The sequence below is a fragment of the Polypterus senegalus genome, chromosome 9, assembly GCF_016835505.1.
Source record: "Polypterus senegalus isolate Bchr_013 chromosome 9, ASM1683550v1, whole genome shotgun sequence".
In the NCBI taxonomy this organism is placed as follows: Eukaryota; Metazoa; Chordata; class Cladistia; order Polypteriformes; family Polypteridae; genus Polypterus; species Polypterus senegalus.
The window spans coordinates 784274-808324 of NC_053162.1; the positions used below are offsets into that span (position 1 = coordinate 784274).

The following is a 24051-nucleotide window of genomic DNA, read 5'->3' on the forward strand; positions in this document are numbered from 1 at the left end:
AAGTCAGGCCCATTTGTCACCTTCAACTCCACACAGAACAATAGTTGGAAATGTGCCTTACTGTCAAGCCGTAATCGGGTTTGTTGACTTCATCGGATGCCCGCTTCACCACAACTTGGGCACTTTGTTATTTAACTCGGCTCTTTTACATTTGAAAGAAACAAGTGAGATTTTAAGCACAACATTCATAAAGGAATAATTCAACTCCTGAACTGGACGTGGCACTCAAACTGGTGGTTTTCTGAAGGTGAGAATTACTCTTACTTTAAAAATTAGGTAAGGAAGGAGTATTTGGTTTTTTGGTAGCCTACTCCTTATTAAGGCTTAATTGTCTTATAGATGTCAAGGCTGAGCAGTCGTCGTCTTCACCCAGGGGCTGAAGTCATTACGTTTGGTTATCTGGCTGATGTCTTTTGCCAGAGTGACTCGCAACCTTTGTGGTACGGTTGCTTCCATTTCTTTTTGTTTTATTTTTCCCTGCTGTAGCACTGGGATCCTGAGTTGGTTTGTCATGTGGTGGACGTGGCAATGCGCGGTTTCAGAGAGTGTGTGTGTGTGTGGCACTGGCTGATGTGTCCCAATATCAGCAGCAGGATTTGAACCCACAGCCTCAGTGTTTGAAATCTTCAGCCCTAACCAGTATTCTGGGCTCCCTAGTGCTATGTGGATGAATGCCTGCAGGCCACCGTGACACTGGATGGCGGTTCACTGCAGGAAACAACACATCGATGGCTCACATGGTGTTTTGAGAAGTTTAGCCAGATTTTTATCCATCATGCAACCAATCGGACAAATCCCAGATGATATTGTAACTTCCATCCTGGCCCACCCTTTGCTTTCACTTGTTAATCTCTTTTTGTACCAAACATTAAAGAAACAACCTAACAAAGCTGGTTTTGTTTCCTAGAATTTGTAAGGCGTATTAGAGCCTAATAAGACCTAAAGGTACGTGTGAGGGTCTCTGGTTGCAGATGTGTCCTTGAAAAGGAGCGAACAGCAGAGACGACTCCCACAGTAACCCTCTTTCCATCCGCCAGCTGCTTGCCTGATTAACTGCGCTTTTTATCTTTTTTTTGTTAAGTTGTCCTTGAGACTTTTTATTTTTCTCACTGTTACAAGACTTCTAGAAAACATTCTTCACGTTAGCCTTGAACAATGGCGAGACTTGTCAGAATACTTCTAATTTGCTTTCATGGAGGAGACGCCTTAGCAGTTGGCCCTGTCTGCTAAGTGACTGTGTTCTACCTCGCCTTGTGTTCTAGTATGTTCCCTCTGGTTAGTCGCTTCAATATAATCGGAATTGTTTAAGGGCCACGGACTGTGTGCCGCAAGATTAAAACGGTGGCACTGTGGCCAACACCACTGCACGCTGAAGGTTTTGATCTGCTTGACATGTTTTTACTGTAGATTAGGGTGATTGCTTCATCCAAGGCAACTTACAAGTTTCAGGTAACATTATAATGGTTTGCTCCTTTTTTCTGTTTTTACAATTTTAGCCCAAATGGACTGTCTGTCCTGTTCAGAGTCTTTCAGTGAGTTAGAGGCAGGAATTGATGGCCATGAGATTTAAGAGTCTGAAGCATTAGCCACTACAGCGTACTGCCTGTCATGGGATCTTCTGACACTCCCTACGTACCTACTAAATGAAATGCTGCAGGTTCATTTTATTATTTTTTTCATTTTGCTGTGAGTTGTGCCGTTTTCTGTGTGCAGGTCTACTAAGTGACATCAAAACACGGGTAGGGCCATCTGGTGTAACTGGGGGGACAGAGGTACAGGACTTCAGGTCCTAGTGGAGTGTCCCTCCCTTATGTGTCCTGCACGTCCGTTTATCAAATTCAAAAGTGCTGCCCTCTCCGGCTTTGGCAGGGTTCTGACTTGTGCTGAGGTCGCATTACGCGATTTTCTCAGCAGAGCCACAGTTGCCGATCTCGATACTGGAGTATGTCCTATTCAGTCTTTGGTTTAATTCATTAAATGCATTGCGTTTTTAACTTTTGATGGCTTTTTTTTTTCCTCCATTTTGGCCCAAGGCTGAATATTTTTTCCAAAAAAACTCTGAAAAGCACACAAAGCAATGGTTTCACAAATCTGTACTGTGTAAGGTCCATGAGACCTTGCGCTATGTAAATTCACACACCTATTTCATAGCCTAGTCCTGCAAGGTATGGCAACATTCAAAGTAGCCAGTGGCGTGCATTGCCACCTTACACTGGTGCCAGTACTGCAGGCGTCTGTTGGTGCATGCTGTGGTCGCTGTTGCCACCATTTCGCCGTCTCGGACAGCAAACCATACTGTGTAAGGGCAGTTTGGTGGCAGCTGTGTGAAGTGCACTTACTGCCTGGTCAGCTGCACATTCCTGCTGGTGCCAAGCTGTCGCCGCACAGCCACTACCATCGGAGATGCCGAACAGCTGCCCACAGTTTATACCTCTTGTCTTTGTGAGTGGCATCCCTCAATGCGTAGGCACATCAGCTACATGAATGTGTTCAGCACTACAGTCCGCTAATGCAGGAACCTTTTTATTTTAGTTTTCAATCTCCAGATCGCTTGCATGAAAGTCAGAGTCCAGTTCAGCAATAATATGCAAAATGTCATCCTCCGAGTATTTTGCTTTGTGCACTCACTTTGCTCTCTTGCCAGATGCTGATGCCATTTTAGATGTCGTTTTACTCTTTGTGACTCCCGAAGGCGCAAGAATTTGGGGTCCAATCAATGAAGCAAACTTTCCTTCTAGCAAAGAGAGTCCAACTATAATGTAATGGCGAGTTGTGTTGACTGTTACAGGTAATTGCTGCCCTCTAACCCTGGATATCAACCAAAGTCAACGCTTGCCTTGACCCCCTGAGTCGACACAAGTTGCCATCTGGCCTGAAAGAGTTAAAGTAACAAGTAATGTGATGCAGTTCTTTCTTTTATTAACAGAAGCACGTCGCTGCAGAAGATTATTCTCAACTCTTTAACAATCCAAAAAAAAAAAAATGACTCCTCATTTCACAAAACGTTTTGCCTTGTCCTGCAAGGAGTGTGCCTGCTGCTGTCCGTATAAATCCTGCACTTGTGTGCTCTGGCTGTCTGATGGCTAATGAGGTTAAGCACGTGGGTAGCGTGTAATCGGGGTGGGGGATCTGAAGAGCAGTTCTACATTTAATCTGCCCAGTGTGGGGTCACAGGAGCCAGCGATCATCTCGGCAGCACCAAGCGTAAGGTACGCTACAGAGACGTCCTTTTGAAGGTCAGTCCCATCTCCAGTCAGAAAAACGAGTGCCTTGCGCAGCCCAGCAAAGTGTCCATTCAGCTTGAATTCTGGCTGTTTGCTGTAGATACGCTGAAAGAGTGATCGGGTGGCGCAGCGGCCAGTGTTTATACGGTGACTCTTCATGGGCTCGGTTTGGGGGAGAGACGATGAATGAATGAATGAATGAACGTCATTTACTTGACAGCAGGTAAAACACAAGAAAAGGATCACATTAGGCTGGCCATCTTCCTTGTCGGTTTCATAAAGGCTGATTATATTTGGGCTTTGGATTTAATAACAAAAGCTGGCTGGCCAATGAAACTTGCAGGTTTTCATTCAAAAGAAGAAAGTGAAACACCGTTTGTAACGTATTCCATTTTATAATGACTAACTGTATGACCTATGTAGTTTTTTTTCCTCTAAGTAATGAGTAATGTCATGTCACATGACTAGAAGTCACAGTTTTTGTTAAATTTGACTTTCCAGCACAGGGTCACAGTTCCAAATCTTTGCAGCCTCACCCGTTTTTCTGACCGGCAGTAATGTGCTGCCTGATGGAGCTGGTGCCAATGTCAAGGCATGATGGGTGCATCAAATTCGGACAAAATCTCCGCCTCCTTTTTCTCCATTCTGTCCTGGTACTTGGTCATCTTTTTCCGGTCACAACAACCTGTATCCCATATTCATCATAACTGCATTGTCAAACTGCAGACTGTTTGACTTATGTTATGTTAGGTAGATTGCCCAGAGAGGACTGGGTGGTCTCGTGGTCTGGAACCCCTACAGATTTGATTTTTTTCTCCAGCCTTTGGAGTTTTTTTTTTTGTTTTTTCTGTCCACCCTGGCCATCGGACCTTACTCTTATTCTATGTTAATTAATGTTGACTTATGTTTATCTTTTATTGTGTCTTCTATTTCTCTATTCATTTTGTAAAGCACTTTGAGCTACATTTTTTTGTATGAATATGTGCTATATAAATAAATGTTGATTGATTGATTGTACTTACATTTACTTATTTATCAGACGTCTCTTTGTCCAGAGTGACTGGCAGCATTTGAGGTACAATTGATTTCTCGTCTTTTGTTTTTACAATTGTAACACAGGCAGGTGAAGTGATTTGCTCATCATCACATGGTGTCAGTAGTGGGATTTGAAGTCCAAAGTCTTCACCACTACACCACATTTCCTATAATTCTTGATGATTGTGTTCAATGATTGTCCGCTCATATGTGCACCCAAGCCCATCCTTGGACTTAAGGTCGGTTTGAATTTTGTTTGTACAAGTCGCTGGGTATGTCAGACCTACGTGACTGCGCCATGACTGCCTCTGACTTGCTAAGGTTATGTAAGTAAAGACAACTGACAAACGCTAGAGAAGTTGTGCAGAGTTACAAGGCCTTTAGCACTCTGATACTTTTGTAGCCTGTGCTCTAAGGTGTCTGCAGTAAACGGAGCTCCTTGAGATGGTGGCACAGGAAGGAGCGCTCGGCTGGATCCTCCGGGAGGATGATGCCAGTGGTATAGCAGCTCTGGGCTAGGAGGTTGGACTGCAGGTTGTATGTTGTTTTTTTTTTTTAACTTGGGTATTGTTCTGCTGGTGGTCTCAGCCTTCAGTATAACCCAGTAGCCGTTGGCCATATACAAGTCATGCTGGCTTGAGTTAGAAGTTATTGCCTTGTAAAGGTGAAGCTATAGAATCTTTTATTGTGTAATAAATTTAGATTTGTGGCTTTGAGCAGAATGTCTCCGTTTAAAGTGTGTATGCGAGTTCACTGTTGCAGTTGCTGCCCTGTTATCGGTGGTGCTTTTGGTCACTGACCCCTTTTTATTCTTTTTGTAGATTCTGTGGAAACTGGAAACCTTTCGCTTGATCAATCATTTGGAGAAAGCCATGAAAGGGGAGCCAAACCAGGATGATCTGTATATAGTGGAAGACCATCAAGAAATCCAAATTTCTAATGTTACGGGTCCTGATCTGGAAAATAACCTTCGAATTCCCTTACTTGAAATAATGAAATATCCTTATCTACTGTTACATCTGCAGATAGGTGAGTAACTGTCTGTCCATATCATCCATCCATTTTCCAACATGCTATAACCTAACTACAGGGTCACGGGGGGGGGGTCTGCTGGAGCCAAGGCAGGAAATAAACCCCTGGCAGGGTGCCAGCCCACCACAGGGCGCACACACTAGGGACAATTTAGAATTGCCAATCCACCTAACTTGTAGGTCTTTGGACTGTGGGAGGAAACCCACGCAGACACAGGGAGAACATGCAAACTCCACGCAGGGAGGCCCCGGGAAGTGAACCCAGGTCTCCTTACTGCGAGGCAGCAGCGCTACCCACTGCGCCACCGTGCCACCCTGTCCTTGTCAGTTGATATTGTATGTAGAGTTCATCATCATCATCCATCATCATGACTTTACCATTTGCGAGTTCTGCCTGAGGACTTCCCCAAAAAAATGATGTGTTCATTTGCCAGTTGAAAATCTGTAGACCAGCTGCTCTTCGATATTCTCTTGTGTTCCATGATTTGGGGTGATCTTGTGTGATATTGAGGGGCTATGCAGTAAACTAGAAAGAATAAGAGCGAGGCATCGTATGCAGTTGCATAGTGTTCTGATTTCCACAGCTAAGGGAGAACAAACCACATCATGTCGATGCCCTACTTTTATGCGTGACGCTAAGAGACGAAATATGACCGTGTTATGTGCTGAGCCATTTCCATTGGACGTCTGCTGTGTGGTTGAACGTGCGGTCAGGACCTGCCTAATAGATCAATCCTGAGTGAGGGCCGAGTACAAGGCGCTCTCTGCATTCTGTATGTTGAAGCAAACCTTTTGAAGGTGCATCCCTCTGGGTTTCATGGGAAAACAAGTTGAAAATGAGTGAAACGTTTTCAGATGCCAAGTTGCTGTTCAGATAAGGCAGCTGTGTAGTGTGCGGCGAGGTGTGCCTGACCTTTCACGTGATTCGTACAGACAAATAAAATAGTTTGATTTCTGAGCAGTTTCATTCAACACAAAATTCAAAACATCCAGACAGCAGTGTTTTTATTGTTTTGACCCAGATTGCTAAAATGACCACATACTGTTGTATGGTTGTGCAATTTTGTAGTAGAAGACTTCATTAGGTTTATAAAATTCACAAATAAATCAGCTGGTGCTTTTGTACCTGTATTACACTTTCAGCATTAAATGAGGGTGTGCATAGTGCACAAACTGCAGAAAGGCTATCAGTGTGCTAGAGTCAGAAACGTGACGTGATAATCGACAAGAATGGTGTGGCACACAGCCGACTGAAGCAACAATACAAACTGCTGCTCTACATCTCCAAGTTGGCCGTTATTTGAAGAACATTTATGCTCCTCGGAGGCTCGGACGCAATGCAGAGCTATAGTGGCCGGCTACCGCCCTGTCTGGCATGTTTTAGATGACTCTCGGGATGTGTGGCTGTTGGGAAAGACATACAGTTGATTTCTGATTTCAACTTCACTATATTTAGTGGTTTTTTTTTTCAAACATTTGCCTTTTTTCTCTTAAAAGAAACCTCATCTTGTCCGAACGAGCACAGTTCTTTTAAGGCTGTGTACACATATTGCTCAAAATCAATAGTTCTTGTTCGATAAACGCTAGACAGTTGCTGCTTGTTACTTCACGTTACTTCAGGGCATCTGCAGACTTATCCACTCATGATGGCGAGAAAGAGAAATAAAAACACAAAAAAAACTGTTTAAGGGTGTAATTCCTACTGCTGTGTCTGTGTAGAAACCTGTGGACACGAGGGAGGACAAAAGAATGGCAGGGGGCGAGACACAAAACTGTGGCTGTTGTGGTTTAACAGTGGACGCCATCACTATAAGTAACACTGTGATATCATCTTTAACTAACGACGGTCTGAAGTATCAAAAAGGACAAATGATTCCAAATTAAATGGAACAAATCAGGACAGTCAAACTGGTTGATAACTAGAGTAGCGCTTTCTTTACCCTTTAGCCATAGGATAGTGCCCTAAGTTCGTAAACTCTATTTCCCTAAGCTGATTTATGAAAACCCCTTTAATTTTAAATATGTAATTATAGAAGATAAATTAGAATCCCTTAACTAATACCTACTCCCCAGTAATAAGCTGTCCGCTGTTTCACAATTAATAACTTGTATCACAATTCATGATACAAATATGTTCCCAAAATATGACAAAATGTATTGACTAAATTGGAAAAATAGCTTTAAAAAAAAAACTTAGTTAAGACCAATCAAAATTCCCACAAATCCTAGATTACAGAAATTAGAAAACTCGCACAAAGTGATAGATTGCAGTATATTTGCCCTTCACAGCAAATACCTTATGGGTTGAGGCAGTGTATTTAAACCTTACAAATTTACTTTTAACTGTTTGCTTTTACCAGCACTTAAAACATCCCACTGTTAATGAAATACACAATAACCAAATCTATAATATGAGCAAACGTAATTACTAAAACCTCACTAACTTAACTACTGTAGGGGCCCACACACACACACACACAGGCGCGCACAGACGCCGCCAGTGGCCACCAAAATAAAAATATCAACACAAACTCCCCTCGTTTCAGGCCTGGTTGACGCTTCGGAACGTGGTGGCTAAAAACGTTAAGGCCCGTTCACTCTAACGAGCCAACATAAAAGGTCCCATTAATCACAAATAAGCTGAGAGAATATCCGTGTCCATTGTCCAAACGCAGCACTTCCACCCTGTGGAAAAATGATGGAGTTGCCCGGAAGTAATTTCCCCCATAGGATTGTATATAAATGGGAATATTATATGAGCCTGGTGCTACACCAGTAACTGCTGGAAGAACTTCTGTAAAAAAGCACTGTGAGGCCAGACCTTCACTAAAAGGGGTCCTGACAAGTCGGTTTTCTTTACTCCGTTTCTAGCAAAATAGTAAATGGGGGATCTACGGAGGTTCTCTGCCATGTAGGACAACTTGACAAACTAACGAAAAGTAAAGAGGAAATGGACAGGAGGAGTGGAGTGGGTTTTGTTTCATGTTTTCTCCTCCTGTGAACCTTATTTTGCAAATGTGTAATGTGGTGTGGTGCCAGCTTCATTTGGAGTTTTGGGACCATTTGAACTTCAGGGCACATTTCAGTGACAACCCGAGGGCCAACTGCAGGTTGTTTGCTGATTAGTTGTTCCTAAAATAACACTTAGATGTGTGCAGTTTCTTGTTTTTGATAACATTGAAATTGAAGTTAATTGAGCTGTAAGCTAAATTTCTATACCTTTTTAAACCAAATGGCTTTAACTAGATTTTCTGTCCTCTCTCCCACCCCAAAGGTGATCTGTGTGTTGAAGCCTTCCATAAAATAGAAAGTGATAACTCCTTCCAGGTTTTTGAAAAGCATGCAGGGATTTACCTTCTGCTCGTTCATCCTGATGAAATCGTAAGTACATTTTATTCAGAGTCTGAACCACAAGGCTGTGTTGATTTTTAGCTAGGACGCGTTTTCTTGCTCTTTACTCAGTAATTAACTGTTTAATGTGACTGCGTCCACTCTGTTTCATGTATGTGCATGCACATGGCTTTACAGTCCAAAGAACAAATGTCTGACTTTTTTTATGCTGGTGTAATATTTTATAGTGTGGAGACTGTCGAGCCCTGAAAGGGTATGCCATTCAAGAGTCCATGCCCCCAAAACACCTTTTTATTGTGAGAAGTTGCTTGACTACTCCTGAATGCGTTGTGAGCACACCATCGTGAAAAGTCTGTCCTGTTTTTCTCCTTCAGCTCCACACAGAGCAATAGTTGGAAATGTGCCTTGCCTGTCAAGCCGTAATCAGATTTGTTGACTTCATCAGATGCCCGCTTCTCCACAACTTGGGCACTTTGTTTATTTAACTCGGCTCTTTACATTTGAGAGAAGCCAAGTGAGATTTAAGCACAAGTTCTGTTTACATGAACAGGGAGTTCAGCCCTTAAGCTGGACATGGCACTCAGTTGGCTTGTTTTCTGAAGGTGAGAATTACTGCGCTTTCAAAAGTATGGAAGGGGAAGGAGTATCTGGTTTGTGGCAGCAGACTTTGTAAAGGCTTAATCGTTTCTAAACGTCAAAGAGCTTTTCCTTTTTTCTCTCACCCAGCATTACTTTTCTCAGTTAATGGAGTCCCTGAATTATTCCTCTTCACAGAATACAGGCTCCCAGCACCACCATATATTACATTAAAACATTTTCTGTAATTATCAAACATTTAAGTTACAGGTAGTTCAGAGAAGGGCTCAAACCAAATCATCTGGTCCTCCTGGTTAAACCGAGTAGAATCCTTGGCAGCAGGCTGCTCTGCCAGCAGCTGGTACACTTGGGCTCCTCCAGTTAACCGTTCGCTCTCTGGTTGCTTGTGGTTAACTTGAACTTCAGCTTTTTCCTCCTTTGCAGCGTTTGGTGTTTGAGATTGTTACATAATCCTGAAGGAAATCGCAAAAAAGTTAAGTTTCCTATCCTGTGCATCTACTTTTATGTGTTCATATAGCTCCTTTACTGTGTATCATATTAGTGTTTGGATCACTCTGGTGTATTATGGTGGTGACATCTGTGTGCAGCATCACAAACTCCTGAGGTACACCAGAGGCTGACAGTCCCCATATGTTTCAGTCAAGTGAATGAAACTTTATGCGGTTCTTCAAAATCTGAGTCAGATATAAAATATGTTTTTAAATAATTGGATGATAAATTAATAATTTTTTCGTATACTAGCAAAATACCCGCGCTTCGCAGCGGAGAAGTAGTGTGTTAAAGAAGTTATGAAAATGAAAAGCAAACATTTTAAAAATAACGTAAGATGATTGTTAATGTAATTGTTTTGTCATTGATATTGAGTGTTGTTGTCATATATATATATATATATATATATATATATATATATATATATATATATATATATATATATATATATATATATATATATATATATATATATATATATATATATATATATATATATATACAGTTATATATACAAATCTACATATATATATCCATATATATATATTAGGTGGGACTCGATTAAAAAATTAATCCAATTAATTAGAGGCTGTGTAAGAATTAATCTTGATTAATCGTATGTAATCGCACACGTAAATTTGCCCCAAATCGCAAATGTTTTTTTTTAATTTAAAAGTGTTTTAGTGGGCTTACAGAATCAAATAATAGACATGTACATGAATATTGTAAACTGAAGCTGTTTTAATTTCTGAAAAAAAGCCTTTAAACTGCATTTGAATTCAAAACAGAAACAAAAATATCATCCCTGGTTAAAATTGGGCAGACTTAAAAATAAAGTGGTAGTTTAAGTACTTTAAGGAGATTTTCAGAATAGTATTGTCTTTAAATAATAATAACCAAAATTTCAACATAAAGTGCAGTTTTTCTTCTTAAAAAATAAGTCAGAAACATAAAAGGTAATTTGACCAACTTAATCTTTAAACTCTGAGTAACCTTAGCCAAAATTATTTTGTACATTAGGCTAAAACAGTGTGATCATTGAACATTTTGTAATTAGATGTATTTAGAATTACTAACGGTCACGGAAGTCCAATGATCCCCAGTAAGAGCCACAAAGTCCGCTTTCTGTAATGCATCTAATTTTGCTTGCTTTTCATTGTGCACAAAACCATGCTTTTATCAAGGCTTCTCGGAAGTCGAAATGATCAGTCGTAGCGACGCGCTTTATTCCGACTCTAACATTTTTGTAGCTGTGATGTGTGCATCAGTGTAATGGATGTACCAGGAAATGATGCATTGACAAAAGTTCCCGCTTGCTTGGAATTGAAAGTGTGATTAAATGCGTTATTTTTAACGCGTTATGGAGTACATGCATCGAAGCTTCTCAGCTGTGCTTGTGCTAATAAAGGGAAACATTTTAAAAATAACGTAACATGATTCTGCGTTAACCTAATATTTTTCATACGTCCCAAACCAAGGAGATGCGAAGGTAAAATGAATCAGTAGCGCGTACATACTCAGTGCATCCCTCTCGGGAATCGAACCTCGAATGTCGGCATTAGAGGCTTAAGACTTACAATTGAGCCACAGCGTGTGGCTTGTCTATGCGAGTATGTACTGTAGATAGGGTATATATATACATTTAAATATATACCAGCGTATCGCAGTGGAGAAGTAGAAGTTATGAAAAGAAAAGGGAACATTTTAAAAATAACGTAACATGATTGTCAATATACAGTAATTGTTTTGTGAGTGTTATTGAATGTTGCTGTCATCAAGGATTTGATTATCATTATTTCTTTCAATCAGGTCGTATTTGTAGGATGTGTTGTGTTCAAGTTACATTCCGTGTTTGTCAATCGTTGTAAAGATGACAGGTTTCATTCATCGATTCGTTTCTTACTGCATCAATAAACAGCTCGTCTTCTTCTTTATCTGAGACCTGACACACTGCATGCACGGGTTTTTTACACTGTCTTCCTTTAGCGGGACATTGACTTTTTCCACCGTGTGCTTTGTTTCCACAGTAGCTGCATTTATGAATATGCTTATCAGACGCTTCATATTTTTGCTGCCTTTTCAATTGTGTAATTCGGTTTTGTTCAGCTCTTTGGAACTGTTGCTTTTATCTGTGCACTGCGCCAGTTCACGTGAGCCACTCGGTGTACATGCATCGAAGGTTCCCAGCTGTGCTGGTGCCATCTCGTGCTATGTCCATAGCTTTATTTAATGTTACCTTAGTCCTGGCACTTAAAACTTTCTCTCGCAGTTTCGCTGAGTTTGTGTCAAACACCACCCTGACCATCTCATCTTCCTCTCCATAAGCACAGTCCTTCACCCGTGAATATTTACCCGTGGCAGTTTGCTATTGGATTGCCGCTGACGGACGGCCTTATATGGGCAGGCACTAAATTACAAACGCCAGCGGCAGCCTGTCTATGAACTTAATTTAAAGTGTAGGTTTTACATCGTGCTTTGTTTCCGAAGTAGCAGAACTCGCTTCTTATTGTTTCGCTGCCTTCTCAATTATATAATGCATGTTTTCTTGAGCGCATTTTTGAGGTCTTCCTGGTTTTCTATGTACTGCGTGATTACGTGGGAGGCGTGATGATGTCACACGAAACTCCGCCCCCACGGCGTTGAAGCTCATCTCCATTACAGTAAATGGAGAAAAACTGCTTCCAGTTATGACCATTACGCGTAGAATTTCGATATAAAACCTGCCCAACTTTTGTAAGGAAGCTGTAAGGAATCAACCTGCCAAATTTCAGCCTTCCACCCACACGGGAAGTTGGAGAATTAGTGATGAGTGAGTGAGTGAGTGAGTGAGTGAGGGCTTTGCCTTTTATTAGTCGTATATAAAATGAATGGTTTTTTTTTAAAGCCAAATCTGGCTCATCAATTCCTGTTTAAAACCAAAAGGCAAAAAATATGTTCAATAGGGTGTCGCTTATCAACTACAGTTCTTGGCAGTTTATTCTGTCTATCTTCAGTTCCTTTTGTGTGCAAATGCACCTTGAATTTCTGCCATGTGTTGTTAACGAAGTTCATTCTCTGCCAGTCTGATACTGTGAAGGGAGTTGCTCACATTTTGAAGTTGTCTGCTACATCAGAAAAATATCATAGCTTAGCTGTAGTAAAGCAAAGTAAATCTTTCAATATTCAGCATGTTAAATTTAAAATGTTTAGGCAAAACCAATCTCCTGTAAAATTGTCTTCCTTGGAGTACGTCTGCTACTCCACTGCCTCAGAGTCCCAGTCTGACTGTCCTACTGCTCTGGTGACAGTCCCAGTGGAACTGGTTTGTGTTTAACCTCGACAGAAGTTACAGACTATAAAGTCCACCATTTTCACGATCGCTCTTAAGGTGTAACGAGTTTTTCTGTTTTGGCCCAGACTTTCAGTAAAAAGGAAATGCAAAAAAAACAAAACCTGGGAGAGATCCGACTCGGCTGGCTAAATTATAAGCTTTATATGAGGCTACACGAGCAAAGATATCCCAAGTGAGAAGATGGGCAACACAAATTTAAACCCTCAATGAATCTGTTGCTCTTTTTTTTTCAACAAAGTCAGTTGTTGTCTGCTGCCCAGCATTTGGTTGATTTTCCCATTAGGATCTGTGATGAATTTTGTAAAAAAAACTGGAAAGCCTACCTGTGACTCCTGAATGTGTCCTACTAGTCTACAGTATTGCTAATACAAATGTGTATCACTTAAACAGCAGCACTGATATGAATGCTAAGAAAAGGTGAGTGTCAGGCTTGTTGGTGACCACAGGGCCAGAATTTCATTTGTGGCAGATGTAGGGCGGACTGACATTTATCCATTTTGTTGTGCCAGGTACAAAAGTCCTTGACTTGTTGCAGCTGACGGACATTGTGGGCGTTGACTAATTTTCTGACCAGTCCTCTCTTCACAATACAACCCCTGCACTTTATCTAATAAAATGATCAATCGCATGCCAAGTGACACCCCAGAGATGGCTCTTTTAGATCGCATCCATATACCCAAGCTTCAGGAGTGATTGGCAACCTTGTAGGGCAAAACTTTGCATAAATCGACCAAAAAAGATGGGCTTTGTGTATTCAAGAAGTCTTTCTTCCTTCCTTGGCTCATTCTGTCAAGCTCCTTGCTCAGACTGGCTGTAACTTCTGCTGTCCAAGCAGGACCTCCCAAAGCCTATGGGTTGTTTCCGTGACAGTTGGGAGCGGTCATTTACTCCAAAGGGCAACCAGTGCAGGACTGTAAGAGTGGGAAACCAGAGAGAGTCCAGAGAAGGACACGCAGTCCGATTCTGGGATGGAGTGTTATGAGCTATGAGGGAGAGAGAAATGGAGCGGAGCCCCTTCGGTTTAAGTAGAGGTGCCATGATTAAACTGTTTAGAATTATGAAAGAAATTGGGAAGTTCCTTGGCTGAATTTTTAACTGGAACACCCCCTTCATTCAGATATCCAACTTGGAAATTTGGGGCTTGTTTGACAGACTTGAGATGGTGACGTACTTGGTGCCAACTTTAGTGAATGCTGTTGTGCTATGCAGCTTTTTTTTTTTTTTGTACTTTTGTCTCATTAAATTTGTGTCACACACAGTGCTGTCCAACTTCTGTCTGTGGACAGGTTGCTGTGGTGTTAGCATTTCAGAACAATGCATTGTGATATAGTTCATATCCTAATTATTCTGATGGAGCAAGCACAGCAAAGGTTTTCCTGGACTGATCCATATTGGTTTTCTGACTGTTTTACTGGAATGCAGTTGGCTATGATGCAACCTCGTTCCCAGCTCCACTTTCAGAGATTAGCAGAAGTCTTTGGATCAGCCCATCATTTGATCTCAACAAGAAGACGGGGACACATCTGGAAAACGTGCTAAGGATAAATCTAGATCTGATGTTGGCACATGAAATAAAGCTGGAAACTGAGCGTTAGACCGTAGGATTTTTCAGGAGCCCTTTTGGGCTGCGTGGCCTTTTTGTGTGAATCTTTCTAACATACGAAGATTGGTGTGCAGAGATTGTACAAGTGCCTTTTTCTGCATCTGTATGTGCATATTTAACACTAGAATCCCTGAAGCCTACGAAAACTTGTAATCGTGGCCCTCCTTAAATCCCTTCGCACCTCCTCGTCCGCGTCTTTTGTTTTGTAAATGTGTCAATCGGCACCAGCAGCCTGCTATCCCACAACCCAACCCTACCCTTTGACAGGACTTAACTCGAGCAAAAAGTTCTCTGGCTCCTTATCTGCGTGTGAGGTGCCTGGAGTTGTGGAAGGTAAATAATACAGCATATGATTATTTGGAATACATGCGTTTCACGTGTGTCCCGTGTCTACAATGATTTGGGTCAGTGCAGGGTGAAAGGAAATGCAAGAAATGCTGAACACAAACCTAATGCAAACTTTTTTTCATGTTATACTGATATAGTGATATAGCTTCACAGCGCTTTCATTGGCTAATAGACTGCTGCACCGCAACACAACGCTGCTTGGCACCATTGAGTAAAATGGGACTTCCACCTGCAGCTAAAGTCCCTTCAGTACGCAAGCAGTTCACCACGCTAGTATTTAGATCTGGCATCTTTTTTTCGTGGCTTCAGGGATGCTAGTGTTAAACAATGCAATAAGTAAACTGTCAGTTATCTTTTAGACGTGACCCCCTTCACCACATGTCACTTTTTACTTGCATGTGTCCCATGGTGTAGTATGTACACCCCCTGCTTAATGACATTTCCAGTTTCAGTGTTGTTACTTTCAGCAAAGCACAAAACGGTGTCAACCACCAACAAGTTGTTCCCTTTGCTTTTTTTCTGTGCTTTAGGTTCGGAAATGGGCAATTCGTACTGCAAGATCCTTGGGAAAGGTGGATCGTGATGATTTCTATGACCTCCAGGATGTGGTTAGCTGTATGTTTAAGGTCATTGAGCTGGATCTGTTTGTGAACTCCGATATATACAACTCTGATGGCATGGAAGAGGGCAAGCTGATTCTGCTTCCACCTCACCTCTATGAGACCAACAACTATAAAAACTACTGGTTAGGTAAGACGTGAACACTTGCTTCCTTAGTATAAAAAGTGCTAAATAGTATGGGGGTGAGGGGGTATTTATCTTTTCTGCAATTTATTTTTGTATTGGTGCTTCACAATTAGGTACTCCTGCCTTAATTCATTCAAGTTCATGAGTGTTGTGTGCTCACAATATGCACAGCACAGTCTTGATGGGATTCATGGTGGTGACTACTGCTTCTAAAATGAATTCATCATAAAAGAACAGCTCTTAAGTGGCCGATGACCCCCTAGGTAACATTTTGTGGTGAGATCACCAGTCCTCCTGATAAGAGTAGAGAGAAGAATGACCGTTTAATAGTATTTAATTCTCTTTGTCATTCCTTCTTTTTATGAGGGTTATGGGAGTGGGATGATCAGGGAGAGGGACATTTGTTCAGAGTAGTATGGGAAAAGTCCACCTTGTCCTGTGTTTTACTTATCGTGCTTAACTTTTAACAAAATGAGAAACCAGAAAGGAGTGAAGAACCTTATCAGAGTTGGGTGAAGTTAAGAACGAGGTGTCCAGCATCTTTAATATATATACAGTTAGGTCCATAAATATTTGGACAGAGAACTTTTTTCTCATTTTGGTTCTGTACATTACCTCAATGAATTTAAATGCTCAAAAGTAATTGGACAAATGAAATAACTGGAAATCAAATGTTCATTTTCTAATACTTGGTTGAAAACCCTTTGCTGGCAATGCCAGCCTGAAGTCTTGAACTCCTGGACATCACCAGATGCTGGGTTTCCTCCTTTTTAATGCACTGCAGCGGCTTTACTTTCAGTTGCTGTGTGTTTGTGGGCCTTTCTGTCCGAAGTTTAGTCTTCAGCAAGTGAAATGCACGCTCAGTTGGGTTAAGATCAGGTGACTGACTTGGCCACTTCTTTGCTTTAATAAACTCCTGGGTTGCTTTGGCTGTATGTTTTGGGTCATTGTCCATCTGTATCATGAATCAATTTGACGTCATTTAGCTGGATTTGAGCAGACAGTACGTCTCTGAACACCTCAGAATTCATTTGGCTGCTTCTGTCCTGTGTCACCTCATCAATAAACACGAGTGTCCCAGTGCCACTGGCAGCCATGCACACCCAAGCTATCACACCGTGTTTTACAGATGATGTGGTATGCTTTGGATAATGAGCTGTTCCACGCCTTCTCCATACTTTTTTTTTCTTGCCTTCATCATTCTGGTAGAGGTTGATCTTGGTGTCATCTGTCCAAAGAATGTTTTTCCAGAACTCTGCTGGCTTTTTTAGATGTTCTTTAGCAAAGTCCAATCTAGCCTTTCTATTCTTGAGGCTTATGAGTGGCTTGCACCTTGCACTGCACCCTCTGGATTTACTTTCATGCAGTCTTCTCTTTATGGTAGCCTTGGATATCGATACGCCTACCAAGCCCTGGAGAGTGGTGTTCACTTGGTTGGCTGTTGTGAAGGAGTTTCTCTTCACCATAGAAATCATCCACCACTATTGTCTTCCGTGGACGTCCAGGTCTTTTTGCGTTGCTGAGTTCACCAGTGCTTGCTTTCGTTCTCAGGATGTACCAGACTGTAGATTTTGCCACTCGTTATATTGTAGCAATTGCTCAGATGGGTTTTTTCTGCTTTCGCAGCTTAAGAATGGATGGAAAGCTCCTTTGACCGCATGTTGTCTGTTCACAGCAAAATCTTCCACATGCAAGCACCACATCTCAAATCAACTCCAGGCCTTTTATCTGCTTAACTGATAAGACATAACGACGGACTTGAACACACCTGCCCATGAAGTAGCCTTTGAGTCAATTGTCCAATTACTTTTGAGCCCCTGAAATGAAGGGATTGTGTTCAAAAAATGCCTTAGTTGCTTCACATTTTTATGCAATCGTTTTGTTCAACCAACAGAATTAAAGCTGAAAGTCTGCACTTCAACGTCATCTGAGTTGTTTCATTTAAAACTCATTGTTGTAATGTACAGAACCAAAATGAGAAAAAAGTTGTCTCTGTCCAAATATTTATGGACCTAACTGTAAATGATTTGAATAGGAATATAAGTAACGAGCTGCTTAAGTGTGTAGATGATACCAAGATGGGTAGATTGGCAGATAATTTTGGAATCCGTTATATCATCACAGAAGGACTTGGATACCAAACAGGATAAAATGGATTTGTGGATGATGAAGTTTTAATGTCAGTAAATGTAAAGAATTACACGTAGGAAGTAAAAATGTGATGTTTAAAAAGAGAGACAACCTTTTGAGAAGATTTGCAGTGGACTGGACGCTGTCGACTGCCGCTCTGTGTTCAGAAGCCAATAAGAAGGCTAACAGAATGTCCGGTTATATAGTGCCTTGATGTGTGCCGTTCAAGTCCAAGGAGGTTCTGCTCGAGCTTTGTAAATGCAATGGCGAGGCCTCCTCTGGAGTATTGTGTTCCGTTTCGCTCTCTGGGCTACAGTAAAGGATTAAAGGAGCTGAACCTTTTTCAATTTAAATAAAAAGAGATTAAGAGTTGACCTGATTAAAGTGTTTAAAATTATAAAATAGTCCAGTGGATTGAGACAGTGGCTTTAAAATGAGTTCAACAAGAACACGGGGACACAGCTGGGGCCTCATGTATAACGGCGTGCGTAGAACTCGCACTATAACATGGCGTAAGCACAAAAGCCGAAATGTGTGTACGCTCAGAAAAATCCAGATGCAGGAATCTGTGCGTACTCCAACTTCCACGTTCTTCCGCTACATAAATCCCGATCAGCGTGAAAACTAACACTTGTGCACGCGCTTTATGTAACGCCCCAAATCCTCCCAGAATTACGCCTATTTGAATATGCAAATCAATATAAATCGCCCTTAAGCGCAGCCTTCTGTGAAAAGACAATGGGAAAAGCACGGGGGAAAAATATAAGAATTTCAGTGAATACCAAGTGGAGGCAAACGAAAAACATACTATTTGTTCAAATAAAGCGTGGAATAATCAACAAAAGGAAGTTGATCGAGTGACATAGCGTGTTGGAGAAACTTGAAAGCTCACATTCACAAAATCGCACAGTGCCGGAAATAAAAAGAAGTCACATATCAAAGTCGCCGTGAAAAACCGAGTTGTAAGCCCACTGTCTGAGTGTCATATGAAAGCTTATTAGGGTACAGAGAAAAAAGGCACACAGTGAGGAAAAAGCACGAAATGTCAACTTCAATCTCGAAGTTTCCACTTTAATCACGTAGTTTATTTTGTCATTAAAGTAGAACATCATAAACTTCATCTTAAAATCGTTTAACCAGTTTCTCAAATCACATCGTAATTAAAGTAGCACGTTAAATGCTTTGTTTTGTATTTGATCTTCTATGTGCTCTGTGTGTGTGAATCACTACTTGTTTCTTAAACCGGCTCTCTTCCTCCAACTGGTCACAGAGTCCATGACATTCGTGATATTACAGCTCTCTGAATAACTCAAATACTGAGATGTATACGTGATGTCATTTTCATGATGATAGGAGTTAAAGCACGTTATTAAACGTGTTTCACTTCGATGAAATAATTTTATTGCAGCAGTACTCGGGGGCGGCTCTAGGCTTGTGGTGGCACTGGGCAGAGGAAGAATCGGTGGCTCCTTCGCCCGCCCGTCAGTGAGGTAGCTTATGCACAGTGGATGGCCTCGTCCGTTGCGGACACTAGCCGCCTCGTGCTCATGACACAAGCATTTTTTGCTGAAATTTGCCGCTGCGTTTTTAGCTATGTTGTTGTTTTCTCTTTCTGTTTTATATTCAATATATATCGGCGTAGCCGTCACTGCAGTCAGTGCTTTTCTTTCCCCAAGTAACCGATCGCCATACAATCAGCTCTGTAATAGACGTTAAGCCATCTGTAAGCTTAGCGCCGATTCTTCAAAACGTTTAAAGAACATTGAAATATCTTCGTAGTACATGTTTAATTATTCTATCCTTCACGACACTCCCAATGAAGAATATAGATTATTTAAATGAAGTTAAAGTTTTATCTGTATAATTTAATAAACATATTTTGCTGAATTTCACCTTATAAATGATATCGTTTCTGTTTGTGAACCGCGAGGTCCGTACAGGAAAGGCTTTAAAACATTTTGCAGTGGCTGAGACAGCGTGTCCTTGAAGCTGTATACTGATAATTCCCTTTCCGATCAGCTGCTGCTGTGATTCACACTCAGATACAGTGATAGAAATACTCTGAGTGGTGCAGTGAGAGCAATATGGAAGAAGATGATCCGCTGTGGCAACTCCTAACGGGAGCAGCTGAAAGAAGAAAAAGAAGTGAGAGTAACAACGCTAAAGCAGTTATGTTATTTGAATACTATGGCTGTTCCCTCTACCATTATATTGTTACAAGTTAATTACAATCAGATGCGTTACACAAATAAACAATATGCGGTTAGTTTCAGTGTGTTTATAAAGCCGCGTCGGGAAAATAAGGTGTAACCACACAGGAACAGTAGCACTGCTTTGACGCTGGGTGCCGCCAGTCTGCAAAACCGAGCGGAGAACTTGCGTACGACAAGGTATGAGGTACCGTGGAAAAGTGCGTGGATTTATGCCAAGTGTAGGTTTTATACATCGCGATTTGAACGTGGAAAAGTTCTTGCGCAACGTTTCTGTGTGTACACACCGTTTATACATGAGGCCCCAGGAAACTTAAGGAGAAATTTTGCCCAAACATTGAAGTTTTTCTACACAGAGAACCACAAACGCATGGCATAAGAGACCAAGTAGTGTGATGGAACAAAATAACTTGACATGATGTTATTTTGGAGGAATTAAGTGGCTATGACCGGTGAGCTGCTTTGGGTTGAATGGGCATTTCTCACAAGGTCCAAGAGCTGGCAGCATCTTACTATTTTAACTTTCTTTTCTTTTTATACTTTTATTTTGATTTTTGATAATTTTCTGTCTGGTTCATATTTTTTTTATGCAGGTATCTGCATGCTGTTGACAGTCCTGGATGCACAGGCTATGGATACTTTGTTATTGGGACCTGACAGACAAAGTAACCTCATGCAGTCAATCCTTAACACCATGGAGAAGAGGCCAGAAGGTAAAATGTCCGGCAGTATGTACTCTTGAAAGATGTGTGCAGCAGCCATTAAACATTACCAGCTCACGCCAGGCTGGCCCTGTCCATTTCATATTTCGGCGCTTTGGCGACCTCTCTTGGTCTTGTCTCTGAATTCAGATTTGAGGACACTCAGTTTGTTGAGAATTCATGTTTAGTTTGAGGGCGAGTTCAGTTTTATAGCTGCATGTGATCTTTAAGTGCAGTAAGTCTTCCAGCTAATTTGAATGTGTGGCTAAAGTAATGGATTTTAAAACCTCACCATAAGTAGCAGGTTTTTTATAGTGTTGGACTGTGTAGTTTTCTTCATACAAACATTGTAGTGGTAGGGTGGTGTTATGAATGTACAGTAATCCCTCTTCGATCTGGTGAAAATCTTATGAAACCTTATGTTTGTATGGTTATTTTTATATATTTTAAACCCTTATAAACTCGCCCACACTGTTAACATTATTAGAGCCCTCTAGACATGAAATAACACCCTTTAGTCAAAAGTTTAAACTGTGCTTCATGACAAGACAGGGATGACAGTTCTTTCTCACAATTAAAAGAATGCAAATATATCTTCCTCTTCAAAGAATGGGTGTCAGGAGCAGAGAATGTCCGAGAGAGCGAGAGAGAGAAAAGCAAACAATCAAAAAATCAATATGTGCTTTTGGGCTTTTATGTATGCCGAAGCACCGCGATAAGGCGGCATTTTTTAGATTAGCGTCCGTATCCTCTAGGCAAACAGCCCCTCTGCTCACACCCCCTCCGTCAGGCAGAGAGAGTGAGAGACACGGAGAAAAGCAAACGATCAAGCACCGAGCAGGAAGCATATCGTATATCATTGAGGAGTTTTATTTAATACGTAGTACATGCTGTGATTGGGTAGCATCTAAGCCATCCACCAGTAGTGTCCCTTGTATGAAATCAACTGGGCAAACAAACTGAGGAAGCATGTACCATAAATTAAAAGACCCATTGTCCACAGAAATCCGCGAACCATCAAAAAATCCGTGATCTATATTTAAATATGCTTGCATTTAAAATCCGCGAGGGAGTGAAACCGCGAAAGTTGAAGCGCGATATAGCGAGGGATCACTGTAGTGGGAAATAAATCAAAATGATACGTTTTGTTGGCTAACTAGAGAGGTAATAATATGCAGGTTTTTGTGCCAACTTGCACCCCTTCTTCAGCTTGGCTCAGTGTTTCCCAACCTTTTTCTGTGTTGGCACACTTTGTGTAACCAGAATCATCCCAAGACATACCACTCTTCTACTAACCACAAACGCATTATATCTTTAAACATGCTCAACTCTCCGAAGAGGGCAAGACTTCCAGAGAAGCTGGTGTCATAAAAATGAGTCCAAGACATTATAAAGGTTTGGGGCAGCCACCCGTATATTGTTTTTTTTTTTCCCAGCTGCAAAAGGGTTTTCTTGATCAAACAAACGATGTGCATATCGCAGAGTCCAAAACAGAACTGGCTATAGTAGCCTAAGATGGAGACTTTAAAGGTCTTGAGAGGAACTGATGTCATCAAAGGGGTCGGCTTCGGAAGTGAAGTCTTCAGAGGCGCCAGAACCTTGCAGGATTTCCCTTGAAAGGTCTGTAGGGAACTGAGAAAGCCAGTCAGTCAGCGCACTCCGCCGCTCCATGGTCGGATGTTTTATTAGAATTACTCGAGCCCTCGCACGTGTGCGACACTGGTAAAGAAGCAGCTCCAAGATCAGCGTCTGCAGACATGGGACATATTAAGCACTTTGGTAGCATCTGCAGGCTGCTTTCTCCCATTACCCACACCTCTCTGCCTCAGAGGCAACTAGTGTGCTGAATAGCCACCGGCCCCGTGAGACTCACTGCTGATCACACACCCAGGCAGGTGGACTCTAGTGCTGGAGACGCATCCAAAGTGCTGTGTCTGCTACATACTGGTCACAGAGCTGCTTTTGTGTCACCTTCTCCAGGTAGTCCTGTCCTCCTTAGACAGGTCTCGACCAACTGACCCAGGTGTGCAACACTATTATTTCTGTAGCTCATATGGTGCACCACTGGGCCGCAGCACACTGATTGGGAAACCCTGGCTTAGCTAGTCATTGTCTTCAGGGTTTTTATTGTCCAGAGACTGTGGAGTCCAGTGAAATTGTTCCTTTTCATCGCACATCACCACTGTCTACGCACCATGAGTAGTGAATAGAACTACCTGACCATCTGTCTAGTCGTTCATCTGTAGACCCTTCAGGGCATTCTGCAGTATTCTACCAGCACAGTGCAGTCGTTACTCACAAGACATCCCAGACGTGAGCTGTGCTCCCAGCTATTCCTGTTCGTTCAATCGAACTTAACCCTTCATCAGGTTTACTCCTTGTTCCTGAGAAGATCTTCTTAAATAAATCTTGCCTACTGTGTAAAGGCTCTCCCTTAAGCATTGCTCGTTTTTAGTAATGTTTTTGGTTTACATGCATGCTCGTAATCTTCAGTAGATGTTGTTAGAATGTATATTGAAATCCTGCACTGAATTAAAGGGTCTGTGTTTTTTTTTTTTTTTTTTAATATATAAATGTTGCATTTTTCTATGTCTTCAAGTTTCTACTGTTGACTTACAGATGATGATCAGGATCCCTTCTGGCCTGCATTACAGTGTTTTATGGTGATTCTGGATCGACTTGGCTCAAAGGTGTGGGCCATGCTGATTGACCCAAATGCTACTTTTCAGACCATAATTCGAAGTCCTAGTTACAACAAAGAGGTCGAACATCTTCGCAGAAATACCTCCGGGTAAGCAGTGTGAATGCTGCCTTCATTTTACACTTTGAGGTCTCCCTGTTAGGATACTTGTGCTATTTACAGAACATCTAGGAGTATGTACCGTGCCCTCCATAATGTTTAGGACAGACACTTTTATATTGACTTTATCCCCTCTGCTTTACAGTTTAAAATAACAAATCGGATAATTCAGATGTGATTAACTTAAGGGTTTGTGCTTACATTTCCTTCACAGGATGTAGAATTGACAGTGTTTTTTCTAAATGGTCCTCCATTTCAAGGCCCCATTATGTCTGGGACATAAGCACTGGCAGGTCTATTAAAGCCATTGTCGTATTTGGTTCTTTGTCTCGTATTCCTTGCTTGCAATGACTGCTTGAAGTCTGTGAATCGCAGATATCGGGTGCCAAGGAGCTTTTCTGGTGATGCCCTGCCAAGTTTCTCATTTAGCCATCTTCCGCTCCTGCTTGTTTTT

At 41.5% G+C, this 24051-nt stretch overlaps 1 protein-coding gene across 1 annotated transcript in view; it reads left to right on the forward strand.

Moving 5' to 3' along the window:
* setx (senataxin) overlaps positions 1-24051 on the forward strand; it is a 122846-nt gene that overhangs the window by 30726 nt on the left and 68069 nt on the right. Inside the window, exons 3-7 of the mRNA XM_039762571.1 lie at positions 5081-5288; positions 8565-8671; positions 15540-15759; positions 20690-20809; positions 23417-23588. Of these exons, the coding sequence (XP_039618505.1) occupies positions 5081-5288; positions 8565-8671; positions 15540-15759; positions 20690-20809; positions 23417-23588 (827 nt within the window). The remainder of the gene's footprint in view (positions 1-5080; positions 5289-8564; positions 8672-15539; positions 15760-20689; positions 20810-23416; positions 23589-24051) is intronic.